Source organism: Oryx dammah, unplaced genomic scaffold (genome assembly GCF_014754425.2).
Source record: "Oryx dammah isolate SB20612 unplaced genomic scaffold, SCBI_Odam_1.1 HiC_scaffold_17, whole genome shotgun sequence".
In the NCBI taxonomy this organism is placed as follows: Eukaryota; Metazoa; Chordata; class Mammalia; order Artiodactyla; family Bovidae; genus Oryx; species Oryx dammah.
In genome coordinates this window covers 54,805,280-54,820,117 of record NW_024070201.1, presented here as the reverse complement: position 1 = coordinate 54,820,117, position 14,838 = coordinate 54,805,280, and the positions used below count along the sequence as shown (strand labels likewise).

General features: G+C 38.2%; 1 protein-coding gene across 1 annotated transcript in view; it reads right to left on the bottom strand.

Annotated features, from left to right (window-relative positions):
- The window catches only part of ANO3 (anoctamin 3), a 231,181-nt gene extending 220,330 nt beyond the window's left edge, over positions 1-10,851 (bottom strand). Inside the window, exons 1-2 of the mRNA XM_040258914.1 lie at positions 10,659-10,851; positions 9,658-9,729 (exon numbers count right to left, since the gene is read on the bottom strand). Of these exons, the coding sequence (XP_040114848.1) occupies positions 9,658-9,729; positions 10,659-10,851 (265 nt within the window). The remainder of the gene's footprint in view (positions 1-9,657; positions 9,730-10,658) is intronic.
- Positions 10,852-14,838: the final 3,987 nt, after the last annotated feature.

The window sequence follows — 14,838 nt, the reverse complement described above, 5'->3', positions numbered from 1 at the left end:
ACTGTGATGGAGCTGCCTCTTCATTTAATTCAACAATATTGTAAAAGCAGGGATCTTTAATCCCAATTTACAAATCAGATCACTGAGGCTCAGAGAGGTTAATAATATGCCACAGTTGCACAACCAGTAGATACAAGAATAAATGTCTGACCAATGTCTGGCTGGGAAAATAGTATTTCACTGATAATCTACTACGAACTCTCTCAGCCAACATTAGCAAAAATCTGCAGTTCTGAATCAATAGAATCATGAATATTCCATTTGGCTTTGGGGTACAGAAGGAAGCAAGACAAAGTCTAATAGAGTTTTGCCAAGAGAACACACTGGTCATAGCAAACACTATCTTCCAACAACACAAGAGAAGACATGACACATTGACATCACCAGATGGTCGACACTGAAATCAGACTGATTACATTTTTTTGCAGCCAAAGATGGAGAAGCTTTATACAGTCAGCAAAAACAAGATGGGGAGCTGACTGTGGCTCAGATCATGAACTCCTTATTGCCAAAGTTAGACTGAAATTGAAGAAAGTAGGGAAAACTACTAGACCATTCAGTTATGACCTAAATCAAATCTATGATTATACAGTGAAAGTGAGAAATAGACTCAAGGGATTAAATCTGATAGAGTGCCTGAAAAACTATGGATGGAGATTCGTGACAATGTACAAGAGGCAGGGATCAAGACCATCCCCAAGAAAAAGAAATGCAAAAAGGCAAAATGCTTGTCTGAGGAGGCCTTACAAATAGCTGTGAAAAGAAGAAAAGCAAAAGACAAAGGAGAAAAAGAAAGATATACCAATTTGAATGCAGAGTTCCAAGAACAGCAAAGAGAGATAAGAAAGCCTTCCTCAGTGATCAATGAAAAGAAATAGAGGAAAACAATACAATGGGAAAGACTAGAGATCTCTTCAAGAAAATTAGAGATACCAAGGGAATATTTCATGCAAAGATGGGCACAATACAGGACAGAAATGGTATGGACCTAACAGAAGCAGAAGATATTAAGAAGAGGTGGCAAGAATACACAGAAAAACTATACAAAAAAAGATCTTCATGATCCAGATAACCACAAAGGTGTGATCACTCACTTAGAGCCAGACATCCTGGAATGTGAAGTCAAGTGGGCCTTAGGAAGCATCACTAAGAACAAAGCTAGTGGAGATGATGGAATTCCAGGTGAATTATTTCAAATACTAAAAGATGATGCTGTGAAAGTGCTGCACTCAATATGCCAGCAAATTTGGAAAACTCAACAGTGGCTGAAGGACTGGAAAAGGTCAGTTTTCATTCCAAACCCAAAGAAAGGCAATGCCAAAGAATGCTCAAACTGCCACACGATTGCACTCATCTCACACACTAGTAGAGTAATGCTCAAAATTCTCCAAGCCAAGCTTCAACAGTACATGAACCATGAACTGCCAGATATTCAAGCTGGTTTTAGAAAAAGCCGAGGAACTAGAGATCAAATTGCCAACATCCCCTGGATTATTGAAAAAGCAAGAGAGTTCTGGAAAAACATCTACTTCTGCTTTATTGACTGTGCCAAAGCCTTTGACTGTGTGGATCACAACTAACTGTGGAAAATTCTTCAAGAGATGTGAATACCAGACCACCTGACCTGCCTCTTGAAAAATCTGTATGCAGGTCAGGAAGCAACAGTTAAAATTGGACATGGTTCCAAATAGGAAAAGGAGTACGTCAAGGCTGTATATTGTCACCTTGCTTATTTAACTTATATGCAGAATATATCATGCGAAATGCTGGGCTGGAAGAAACACAAGCTGGAATCAAGATTGCCGGGACAAATATCAATCACCTCAGATATGCAGATGACACCACCCTTATGACAGAAAGCGAAGAACTAAAGAGCCTTTTGATGAAAGTGAAAGTCAGTTCAGTTCAGTTCAGTTGCTCAGTCATGTCCGACTCTTTGCGACCCCCTGAACCACAGCACACCAGGCTTCTCTGTCCATCACCAACTCCCAGAGTCCACCCAAACCCATGTCCATCGAGTTGGTGATGCCATCCAACCATCCCATCCTCTATCGTCCCCTTCCCCTCCTGCCCTCAATCTTTCCCAGCATCAGGGTCTTTTCAAATGAGTCAGCTCTTCACATTGGGCAAAGCATTGGAGTTTCAGCTTGAAAATCAGTCCTTCCAATGAACATCCAGCACAAATCTCTTTTAGGATGGACTGGTTGGATCTCCTTGCAGTCCAAGGGACTCTCAAGAGTCTCATCCGACACCACAGCTCAAAAGCATCAATTCTTTGGCGCTCAGTTTTCTTTATAGTCCAACTCTGACATCCATACATGATCACTGGAAAAGCCATAGCCTTGACTAGACAGACCTTTGTTGGCAAAATAATGTCTCTGCTTTTTAATATGCTGTCTAGGTTGGTCATAACTTTCCTTCCAAAGAGTAAGCGTCTTTTAATTTCATGGCTGCAATAACCATCTGAAGTGATTTTGGAGCCCAGAAAAATAAAGTCAACCACTAAAAGTGAAAGAGGAGAGAGAAAAAATTGACTTAAAACTCAACATTCAGAAAACTAAGATCACGGCATCTGGTCCCATCACTTCATGGAAAATAGACGGGGAAACAATGGAAACAGTGACAGACTTTTTGTGGGGGGACTCCAAAATCACTGCAGATGGTGACTGCAGCCATGAAATTAAGATGCTTGCTCCTTGGAAGAAAAGTTATGACCAACCTAAACAGCATATTAAAAAGCAGAGGCATTACTTTGCCAACAAAGGTCTGTCTAGTCAAAGCTTTGGTTTTTCCAGTAGTCATATATGGATGTGAGAGTTGGACTGTATAGAAAGCTGAGTGCTGAAGAATTGATGCTTTTGAACTGTGGTTTTGGAGAAGACTCTTGAGAGTCCCTTGGACTGCAAGGAGATCCAACCCGTCCATCCTAAAGAAATTAGTCCTGAATATTCATTGGAAGGACTGATACTGAAGCTGAAACTCCAATACTTTGGCCACCTGATGGGAAGAACTGACTCATTAGAAAATACCCTGATACTGGGAAATATTGAAGGCAAAAGGAGAAGGGGACGACAGAGGATGAGATGGTTGGATGGCATCACTGACTTAGTGGATGTAAGTTTGAGTAAACTCCTGGAGTTGGTGATAGACAAGGAGGCCTGGCATGCCACAGTCCATGGGGCCGCAAGGAGTCACACACGACTGAGTGACTGAACTGAACTGAACTGAAAAGCTTATTTTGAACAGAGAGAAATATGTTTTCAGTGAAACACTGACCACATCCACGTAACTGCCATAGCCTCAACATTTTTATGGGGCAGTTCAAAGTAGTTTACTCTAAAAAAATGAAAAGCCATTAATTAGAAACATCAGTCGGGTTCCAAAAATTGTAGTAGAACCTATTAGTACTTGGAAACTCCAATGCATTAACCAACTCAATGTTAGAAGCTAGTAATCTGCATTCTAAATGCAAAATTAGAAAATGTAACTTCACTGAATTTAAAAGACATCATGTATTATTAAATACTCATGATTCATGAAGTTACAGTTTTTCCATACTTGACATTGTTTTACTTGACCTCTTCTCAAACATGACAAAGGCATACCAGCTACAGATATTCATCCAACTTTGAAAGAGCATTTCACAGCCAGGTTTTATATCTAGATAGGTCCCCAGAATGCCTGGTGATACAACAGTCAGCTGGAGCTTCATTCTTGGCTTCATGATAGAAGTGAGCATGTACCTCCTGTGTGCTGTCTTAACCCCTTAGAACCTCTGATGTTTCTCTAAACTGAATGAATGATAGGCTGATGCTGGGAGATGCAAAAATACTGGGTATGAGTTACAAATTCCTGGAGAGATATAAACACCAGTCAAATGTGTCAAATGACTGAGATACTTGAATGATGAGGTGGGGGGAAAGGAGTCTGGGCATCTAATTACATTATGCATTAGAGGAAATGTTAATATTTGGATTGGCAAACTGTCAAAAATAAGATTCCTGGAATTGAATAGAAAGGTTTACATGACTGGAGTCATTGTTAGGCTACTAGTAGTAACTTGCTACTAAGTCGCTTCAGTCGTGTCCGACTCTGTGCGACCCCATAGATGGCAGCCCACCAGGCTCCCCCATCCCTGGGATTCTCCAGGCAAGAACACTGGAGTGGGTTGCCATTTCCTTCTCCAATGCATGAAAGTGAAAAGTGAAAGTGAAGTCACTCAGTCGTATCTGATTCTTCGCAACCCCATGGACTGTAGCCTACCAGGCTCCTCCGTCCATGGGAATTTCCAGGCAAGAGTACTGGAGTGGGGTGCCATTGCCTTCTCCAAGTAGTAACTTGGGAGAATTATTAATGAAGGGTTCTGTGCAAACTGTAACACCTGCATGGATATTTTGAACAAGATTTTTGTTTATTTTTGGTTTCTTATCAGAAAACAACTAACACAAGTAACCTCTTTCAGGATTAATTACTTTTTATGGGAAAGACCTTTGCACCCTGATTGAGCATATCTGTTCTGAGGAAATGCTCTTCTCGATGTTGTATGTGAAATGAACCTGCTGGTGGCTGTCTTCCTTTAATTAGGAAACTTAATAAGCCAACATTGTGTCTAAGCCACACACACACAAAGAGGTATTACTTAAAAAACACACGACTAATTCACAATCATTCAGAGTCCTATTATAAATAACACAGCTCATCCTTTAAACAAATCATGAAAAAGTGTCTCAGCGAAGTCTTCAGAGAGAGATCAATATACATGTTTTAGGCTAGACATTCTTAATTCTGGCTATACTTAATATTTATCTGGGGAACAGTTAAAAGTATGGATCCTGATTTCTATCCTTAGATCAATTAAAACTGACTCTCTGGAAGTGGGTCCCAGGAAGTTTTAAAAGCTCTAGGTGACTTGAGAATGCCTGATGTAGGCAATGCAGCCAGGCCACCTGTGTGTGCACTACTGAAAATTCAGGGCTCAACTTCCACAGATTACAAATAAATTCAGTGTGAGGTTATAAAATACTTGTTGGGGCAGACACAAGTGTTGGGGTATCACTCTTTGATAAAACTCTGACTTCATTTTATTTCTATTCAATTTATGAAAAGGAACGGCCCTTGTTTCAAGGAATCACTCGTAGGCAAGTCCAACAAGTATGAATCCGAATATAAATCTCATTCAAATGAAGCAAACTTGCATTGTAACTGCAAAAGGCAAATGAGTATATTGAGTATAATTGTCTCTGTTATAGAAAAAATAAATAAAAATTATACTGTCTACTAATAGAGGATCAGGATAAAATCTTTCAGTACCACCGTTATTCCAAATGTTACAACCAGTTCCAAATATCAGTTTTGAAAACTATGCATAGAATTGTGTGCTATTTTGACTGAAATATGAACATTTTTCTCAACTTATAAAAAGTTTTGATGTCAATATTTTTCTTTACATATTCTTATTATATAACATTTGTATATATCTTGCTTAGAGAAAAAAGAAAATACAGACAGCGAGAAGATATATAACAATCCCAAATAACCACTTGTGGAGATGATATTCATTATCAGCTAGCATAATGGTATATTTCTTTCTAGTTATTTTGCAATATATTTTTAACTGAAATAAGAGGCACTCTGCATTTACATTTGGAGAAGGAAATGGCAACCCACTCCAGTACTCTTGCCTGGAAAATCCCATGGATGGAGGAGCCTGGTAGGCTACAGTCCATGGGGTCACAAAGAGTCAGACACAACTGAGCAACTTCACTTTCAATTTTCACTTTCACGCATTGGAGGAGGAAATGGCAACCCACTCCATTGTTCTTGCCTGGAGAATCCCAGGGATGGGGGAGCCTGATGGGCTGCCGTCTATGGTGTCGCACAGAGTCAGACATGACTGAACCGTCTTAGCAGCAGCAGTAGCATTTACATTAAGCTGTTTTCCCCTCTTAGCAACAAATTTCTAAACGTTCCATAATATAGCATATTAATAAGCATGTGATATTCTAGCATGTAGATATTTCACAATTTATGTACTCTCCCATTACTAAAATATTCAATTTGCTTCCATTTTTATGAATTTTTTTTGTTTTATTGCTTAATTTTTAAAATAAATTTTTAAGTTTTGGGGGCTTTTTTCCTGAAGTATAGTTGATTTAAAATGTTGTATTAATTTCTGCTTTACAGCGAAGGACTCAGTTATACACATACATTCTTTTTATATGCTTTCCCATTATAGTTTATCCCGAGGTCTTGAATATGGTTCCCTGTGCTATACAGCAGGACCTCGTTGCTTATCTATCCTGTATGTTATAGTTCACATCTACTAACCACAAACTCCCAGCCCATTCCTACCCATTCCCCTCCCCTTTGGTAAACACAGGTCTGTTCCCTAGGTCTGTGAGTCTGTTTCTGTTTCACAGATAGGTTCATCTGCACCTGATGTTAGATTGCACAGATAAATGATATCATATGGTATCTCTTCTCTTTCTGACTTGACTTCACTAAATATCATAATTCTAATAGCATCTATGTTATTAGATGTCATCTGCAAATGCACTGATTTGTTCTTTTTATGGCTGAGTTGTGTTTCATTTTATCTATGTACCATATCTTCTTTATCTATTAATCTGTCAATGGACATTTAGGTTGTTTCCATGTCTCGGCTATTGTGAATAGTGCTGCTATGAACACAGAGGGGCATGTATCTTTTTGAATTATATTTATGGCTACCCACTCCAGAATTCTTGCCTGGAGAATTCCAGGCACAGAGGAGCCTGGTGGCTTACAGTCCATGGGATCACAGAGTCAGACATGACTTGAGAGACTAACACTTTCTCTTTGTCCTGATACATGCCCAGGAGTAGGATTGCTGGATCAGATGGTAATTCTATTTTTAGTTTTCTGAGGAACCTCCATACCGTTTTCCATAGTGACTGTACCAACTTACATTCCTGCCAACAGTGTAGGAGGCTTCCTTCTTTTCCATACCGTCTCCAATATTTGTAGAGTTTTGCATGATGGCTATTCTGACTGGTGTGAGGTAGTATAATTTGCTTCTGTTTTTAAATTTGATAATGACTATAAAGAAAAGCTGTAAGAAAAAATGTTTTTAATTTCTAATATTATTTTTCTTGGGATAAATTTTTAGATGTAAAACTGGGTACTGAGTCTCTACAGTAAGTAGTCCACAGATTTCCCCCTCCGTTCTGTATGATAAAATATCTCATCAAAGAATCATTTATCCTTAACTTGTTGATAGTGTGAAGAAGCAGAGTTCAAGGTGGCTGGATGAGCTTTCAGGTATGTTTGTTGCCCCTTCCTCTGGAGACTTCAGATAACCGTTAAAAAGTAAAAATCTACCAGAGTGTTCTAGAAGGCAAAATTCTGATGGAAGTGTTAACTAATGGAGCAGCTTAGCCTAGAATATGTTCAGAGGTAAGAAGAGAGAGTGTCTCTCCTTAGACAAATCCTGGAGATGTCTGGACTCAAAGATGGAAGATAAACAGAGGGAAAGAATGAAAATTGAGGGTGAAAGCATGATGAGAACTGAAACAGGCAATAAAAAACAAAACAATAGAACAGGCAAACAGAAACCATTTCTCTACAGAAATTCACAGCATAAGAGAATAATGCAGGCACTGGCACTTTAGAGTACAGTCCTCAATCTGACATGGGTGGACCATCTAAGTAACAGTTCCTTCACCACTCACTGTAGCATAGATGCTTTCTGTTTCTAAGACTTGTCCTTGTATCCAGCTTTGAGTCAGTCTTTCCTACATGTAAACAGAGGACCAAAAACCACTAGAAATTTGAGAAAATTCTACAGCTAAAAATGATCCCTGGGAAAACAGGCTAAAATTTACAACACAAAGGAAAGCTTAGGACAATAGCCAAGTGTTGTTAGAGATCAGAGATGCTGTATTTATGAAATAGAATAGGATACTCTGAAAAGTTACATTCTGAAAACAAAAAACAGTCTTGGAAACTAAGTATGCATATACTGTTGTATCCCCCGCCCTGCCCCCACCCCCCAACACACATAAATGAAAAGAGATTTGAGGAAAAATTCCAGGAATCTTCCTGAGCTGAGGCAGAAATCAAAACCATGAGATGAGAGAAAATGTCAGGCTTTTAACTGGATTTCCCGAAAGAGGAAAAAGAAGGAAAATGAAAGTGCATAAATTGTAGATAAAGTATCACAGAAGTGGAAAGGAGGCATAAGACAAATATAAAGGACAAATGATCTCTAGAGCAGGATGAACTAAAACACATACACAAATATATAAATATAATGTTGTATAATTTTATAACAAAAAAAGTAAATATAATCGAAAGGTACACAGAGAAGAAAAATCAACTACAAAGGAATTTATAACAGTAATAACAAATGTTAGATGACATTGAATTAATCACCAAGGTTCATAGGAAATTATTTTTAATGCAGAATTTTATAAACAAAGACATATCAATCAAATGTAAGAACTAACAGAAGTCATCTCAGATATAGAATAACTTTAAAAGATTGCATCTCACATCAATATTCACAGGTAGTTATTTAAGGATACATTCTGAAAAGAAAAATGAGAATGAAAACCAAGAAAGAAGAATATGTGGGGAAATTAGAAAATGGAATTAATGCAGTAATTCCATGAAAGTCAATGGACACCACTTAAGAATTTCTTAAGGAAGAATGAGATAAAGGATATAAAAACAAGAAGCTGAAGTATAATGGAAGTATTTAGAAAAAGGAATATTTTTGTTTTCCTGAGAAAAAATTTAGATGATCTAGGAAAATAAAACTAACAAAAGTCTGTGACATTATATAAGCAACAAAATAAACATAATGTAACATGACTTTGAGTATTTGATAGAGGGTGGGAAAGGAGAGTTTATTTGACCTTGACTCTAAGAGTATTCAAGAGTAGCGTAGACGGCATAACTTGGAATTGTAGAAAAAGAAGTGATACTGCATTCTCTGAAACATGTATAATGTCATATAAGAAACGAATCGCCAGTCCAGGTTCGATGCAGGATACAGGATGCTTGGGGCTGGTGCACTGGGATGACCCAGAGGGATGGTGTGGGGAGGGAGGAGGGAGGGGGGTTCAGGATGGGGAACACGTGTACACCCGTGGCAGATTCACGTTGATGTATGGCAAAACCAATACAATATTGTAAAGTAATTAGCCTCAAAAACAAAATTTTTAATATATACTATTTAAAGTTACAAATTTAATCTGAAGCGATTTAAAATTTTAAATGGCAATGTAACTGAAAAGAATGAAAGGCCATACAAATGGACTAATAAGCCTTCATCTAGCACAAGAGATCAACAGATAATACTGAAATTTGATAAATCTATACATAGTAGTAAAAATTTATTTATTCATAGAGAAATGAAGGAAATTTCCAAAAGACTAACAGCAGAATTTTTTTTCTTTTTTCAGTTATAGGATTGTTGTTCATTTAAAACTTTCTGTGTTTGATTTTCAAACTATATATGACATACCTTAACAATACTTTAACCTTTTATTCTCATCCATGAAATGTTAAAGACTAAATATGACATTTTTTCTTAAAAAATAATGTGTTAAATTTGAAGACAGTTTGCTTTTGGAGTTGGAGAAAGGAGGAAGAAAATATCAAAAATCAACTCACCCAAGCAAAAATCACTGAGGTCGGTGAAAGAACATTTGAGCACAGAATCTTTTTTCTCTTCCTCAGTGTTAACTGGAACAACAGCAAAAAGACTTTGTAGTTTTGGGGACTAAACACATAACAATGATTAGAAAAATAACCATGGTGACTAATATCCAAATGACTGCCAAACGTGAAGAAATGTTTTTAAGTTAATAAGTTGAAATGAGAAAGACACCTATCTTACATTTAGCACTTTGATTCTCTTGAACAATTAGCCACTTTCCTTACTGGCCATGGATGTAAGCTGACTATTTGAAATAGGCAGCACTTTCCCAATACTATTGAAAAGAGAATATCAGAATTTTCAATTTATCTAGAGGAGGAAACAAGCTTCAGGAATCATAAGGAAATGAGTTTTCATAACATAAAAGCTTTTAGAGATGGATGAGGGTGGGGGGAAACACCCATCCATTGAACGACAAGGAGCCTGTTGTATTTTGACTCCTAACTCTTTTGAAAAGGAGTTTTCTAAAGGTATAACAGCATCTCAAATGGGCACTTGTGTGTAGTTTTGGTTGCCAACAATTGTCTAATCACATCTTCATGCAACCAAATCTTTATTGCTTTACAGTCAGTATTATTTACAGTTTTGGGTCTTTTGTTTTAAGGAAACCAAGTTTATTATTGCTGGAATATTTAATTATTGGTAATAAATTCTCACTAGGAATGCTAATGAGCCAGTGATTTGGGTGGCTGGTCTGTCTCCTGCCAACAGAAAGTAGGTCCATATCTGCATGGTATTGGCTACTTTTAGGGACATAAAGGGATGAACACACATCTGGCCAAGGAATGGCCTTTTGTCAGACTGGCAGAGGCAACTGTTCCCCTTCCTATGCCAGTCTCCTTTCTGAAAACTAAATACTAAGTGGAAGAAAGGAAGAGAGGGCAAGAGGGAGGGAGAAAGAGACAGAAGGTTGGAACACTACTGTTTATAAGTTAAGCAAGAAAGTAGAGCTTACCTTGCTCTGCTTTGTCAGCGGAGATTGAGGTTACAGAAGTGGGATCCTGAGATTCACTCTCAATTGACTGGAAGAGTGAGGTAGACTGGCTCAGGCTCTTTGAGTAAGCATAGCTCTGGGCCAGGCAAGGCAAGGATCTCCGAGATGGTTTTAATGAAGTTTCTTTTGTTATCTCACTCTTGCTTATATTCATACCTGCAAATTCAAAATGGCAAGTTTTAACAATAAGAAATTATCAGAAGAAATCAACAAATAATTTTAATTCTCATGATGGCTGTTTCAGAAAAACACTATTGGAGAGTACCACCTGGGGATTAGAACTAAGTAAATTCTGTTTCTATATTTTCAAGGGAAGTGTTTTGAGATTTTTGTCAAACAGTTATGAGAAATAGTTCCTCTTCCAGTTTTGAGCTTTCACTATTTGTTAAAGGGCCTGCAAAAAAGAAACTGAGGTTTAAGTTCATTTGGGGAGTTACGAGGACAACAATTTGTATTGTCTTTGGATGAATCTGTTTTGGTTTTAAAGCAGTGAAATAAATAAAACCTAATGAACTGACATTCCAATTACTATTATTAACTGGAGCCCTTCTTTTTATACCTTATCCTCCTTTCAACACATGCATACCACATTAATGGGTGGTCAAGAGGCTGGAAAGAGGTAGCATACATAGTTTAGTACAAAAATTGGTCAATAGGCAGAGGTCAAGGGACAATATTCCTGCGCTCCATGTAACAGTCCCTCCCCTCACAGAGGACTGATCTGCCATAAGAAAGAATGTCCCTAGATAGGGCTCTGCCTCCATAACTGGATGTCCCTGTAACTGTATGCTCCCAGCAATGAATGACCCCATGCCCCTGCACATCCCTGTCCCCATCATTCCTCACTTCCTCACATTAATCCCAGGGCATTCCTCAGCCCTGGAATTCTGCTGTGTGTATTCTGGCATATGCCTTCTTTTGCACATACTGAGTGTTTTTCTAAGAGGAAACACTTAGATGCACAATTGCTGGCTTGAAGAACATGAATATTTACGATTTGGAAAAATAATGCCAAACTGATCTCCCTGAAAGCTTTATCTTTTCACACTTCCACAAATAGTACAAGATGGAATCCATTTCCTTATGAAATTTCCTGGCCAACTCTAGACAGTATCCATTGTTTTAATTCTGAATAAAATAAAAGCCAACAAATAGAAAACTAAAAAATTGTTTTATTCTTTGTATAACAGATTAAACATGTTTTCATATATTTCATAGCCAATTATAACTCTTCAATGACTAAGCGATTTTATGGTTTTTCTAGTGTGCTGTTAGGCTTTTTCTTGTTATTTTATAGGTTCTTAGTATATGTGTATATACATATACAGATAGATAGATATATTGTTCAGTCGCTGAGTTGTGTCTGACTATTTGAGACCCCATGAAATGCAGCACACCATCCTTCTCCAGCCTTCACTATCTCCCTGAGTTTGCTCAAACTCATGCCCATTGAGTCAGTGATGCCTTTCAGCCATCTTATCCTCAGTTGCTCCCTTCTCCTCTTGCCCTCAATTTTCCCCAGCGTAAGGATCTTTTCCAATGAGTCAGTTCTTCGCATCAGGTAGCCAAAGTATTGGAGCTTCAGCCTCAGCATCAGTCCTTCCAATGAATATTCAGGGCTGATTTCCTTTAGGATTGACTGGTTTGATCTTGCTGTCCAAGGGACTCTCAAGAGTCTTCTCCAGCATGACAGTAATTATCATATTTATTATAAGACAAACAAGTTAAAAAAACTCTGCCTACATTGTTCTGGTCAATACTTGTTAGCTATTTTATAATCCGCTCATGAATTAACTCCAGACTTCTAAGAACTTATTAAATGCATGAATTCAAATAAAGACAAGCAGAGGTACCAATGTGCACTGTCCTTTGAGAAAAATGAGAATCTTGGGGAAAAAAAATGACAATTTTTGAAAGCGGTTCTATAGAAATAAGACATGATTGAATAGGTGAAATGCAGATAAACCTACCAGTATGGATTTTATCTTCCTGCTTTATTTTAAAAATGTATTTAATTAGTTTCAAATAATTATCAGGGTGCAAATAAAATGTGAACTAGAAAGGGATGCAAGAAAGAATTATAAATTGACCCAGTCTCTGGAGACTAACACTTTCACTTTCTTTCACTTAGCTTTCTGGGACTCCATAATAGTAAGAAAGGAAAATATCCTTTTGAAGAGGGATTCCCTAAGGCCTACAAACCTCATATTGAAATCCTACTCAAATATCATACAATCTCCCTTAGTTAAGTGCTGGGAGCCACCACGGGAGAGCCTACCATGACAAGGTCATGTGGAAGAGAACTGTTAAGCGAGGCTTCAGGACTCAAGGGGATCCCTAGGCTTTCTCAAGCATCTACCCCAAAACCAGAATCTGTCTGTTTTACTATTTCATGACTTTCACCAACTCCTCTGACATTAACAGGGGGCTATCCGCAATCACCTTTCTCTGGAGAAAATCAACTTAGGGCTCTAGCTAATAAGTCTCCTGGACATGAGAGGAATATTTCAAATCAAACCCCCTCTGTTAGCATTCTAGCTTGCTTGACAGGTTTCCCCAGACTTTTACAACTATGCATGTGATTGTTTACAGCCCCCCAACTGTGAAAAGCATGGGAAGCCTAAAACATAGAGCCTTTCAAAGAGTTAAAAGTTATTAGAGTAGTGCTAGTGTAGGATTTCATTATTGGGCCAATGCTTGTTGCTAAGTTCCCATATCTCTTATCCACTGTGCACCTAGGAGTGCATTAGTTAACATAGATGGAATGTAAGAAAAATAAGTGTAGCCTTGAAATTAACCACATCAGACTTTTGAGCTAATTGGTTCTTTCTTGTAACTCACTGCACCTTTGCTCCCTGAGAAATGTAACTTGTTTAATACTTTCTGAGGCTGACATAGATTAGAAATATAGAGAAAAAAAATTTCAAGGGAAAATAAGTTTTCTGGTTGAGCAGCCTTTATCAAAAGAGTGCCATAAAATGTTCACAGGCCTCCAAGGCCAGAAGATAATGTACACAATATTGTCTATGGGAAAAGTTTGCAGAAAAAATCCTGGTTTTAATAAAGACAAAACAGATGTAATGTTTGGGCTGACTCTGTATGACTTCGCATCTTTCATTTCCCTCTATGTACAAGTAAAAGTATAAAAGACCCTTTTGAAAATAAAAATAATGGGCCTCGCTCAAAGAAGCTTGGTTACCTCGTGTCAATCATTCTCTCTCTCTCTCTCTCTCTCCCTTTCCCTCTCTTTTTCAAGCTGATCCCTTGGACCATAGAGGCTCCCTGCATTCACTTATCTGCCTGGGTTCCTAAGACCTAAATGGGAAGACGTTCTGCATCTCACTCCCTCAGGAGACTGGGAGGGCACCTGTGGCCTCCGTGAACAGGGCAAACTCCTTGACTCGGAGTTTTATTGGCTTTCTATGTAAACAAAGGAATATCAGCCTCTTGCTCTCCTCTATTTTCTTATCTACAACATTCTTTCCTTATCTCTCTCTAAATCAATCATCGACACCATTTTTCCTTCAGGTTCCCCTGGATCCTGTGGGGGCTGGACCCCGGCAGTTAAGGACTGACTAGAGTTTTCTATACTACATCCAAGGAACTACACAGGAAAAATCAGTCCTAGTAAGGTTTTATGCCTGTGAATCTTTTGCAATATGGGCTAATATTTTATTTCATTTAGAAAACACTGACGTTTAACATTAAATGATCTGTTTTTGTTATAGGGCTCTGGCTGAAAATTGTCTTTAACTAAAGAAGAACATATAATAAATGAATAAATGTTCTTTGGAGGGGGTTAGTCCAGAGATGGAAGATGGTAATAGTTGCTCGTAAAGATATTAGAAACAGAGAGAAATGCCTTGGTCCTCTGAGAATGGCCTTAATGGGGACTCTACAATAATACTAGTTACCTTAATCTACTGAACCCAGAATGTATGTTCAAAAACTGCTGAGCTAAAGATGACAATCACGCTGGTGCCTGCGTGCATGTGCATGCTAAGTCACTTCAGTCTATCAGACCCTTTGCAACCCTACGGACTATAGCCTGCCAGGCTCCTCTGTCCATGGGGATTCCCCAGGCAAGAATACTGGAGTGGATTGCCACTTCCTCCTCCAGGGAAATCGTCCCAATCCAGGG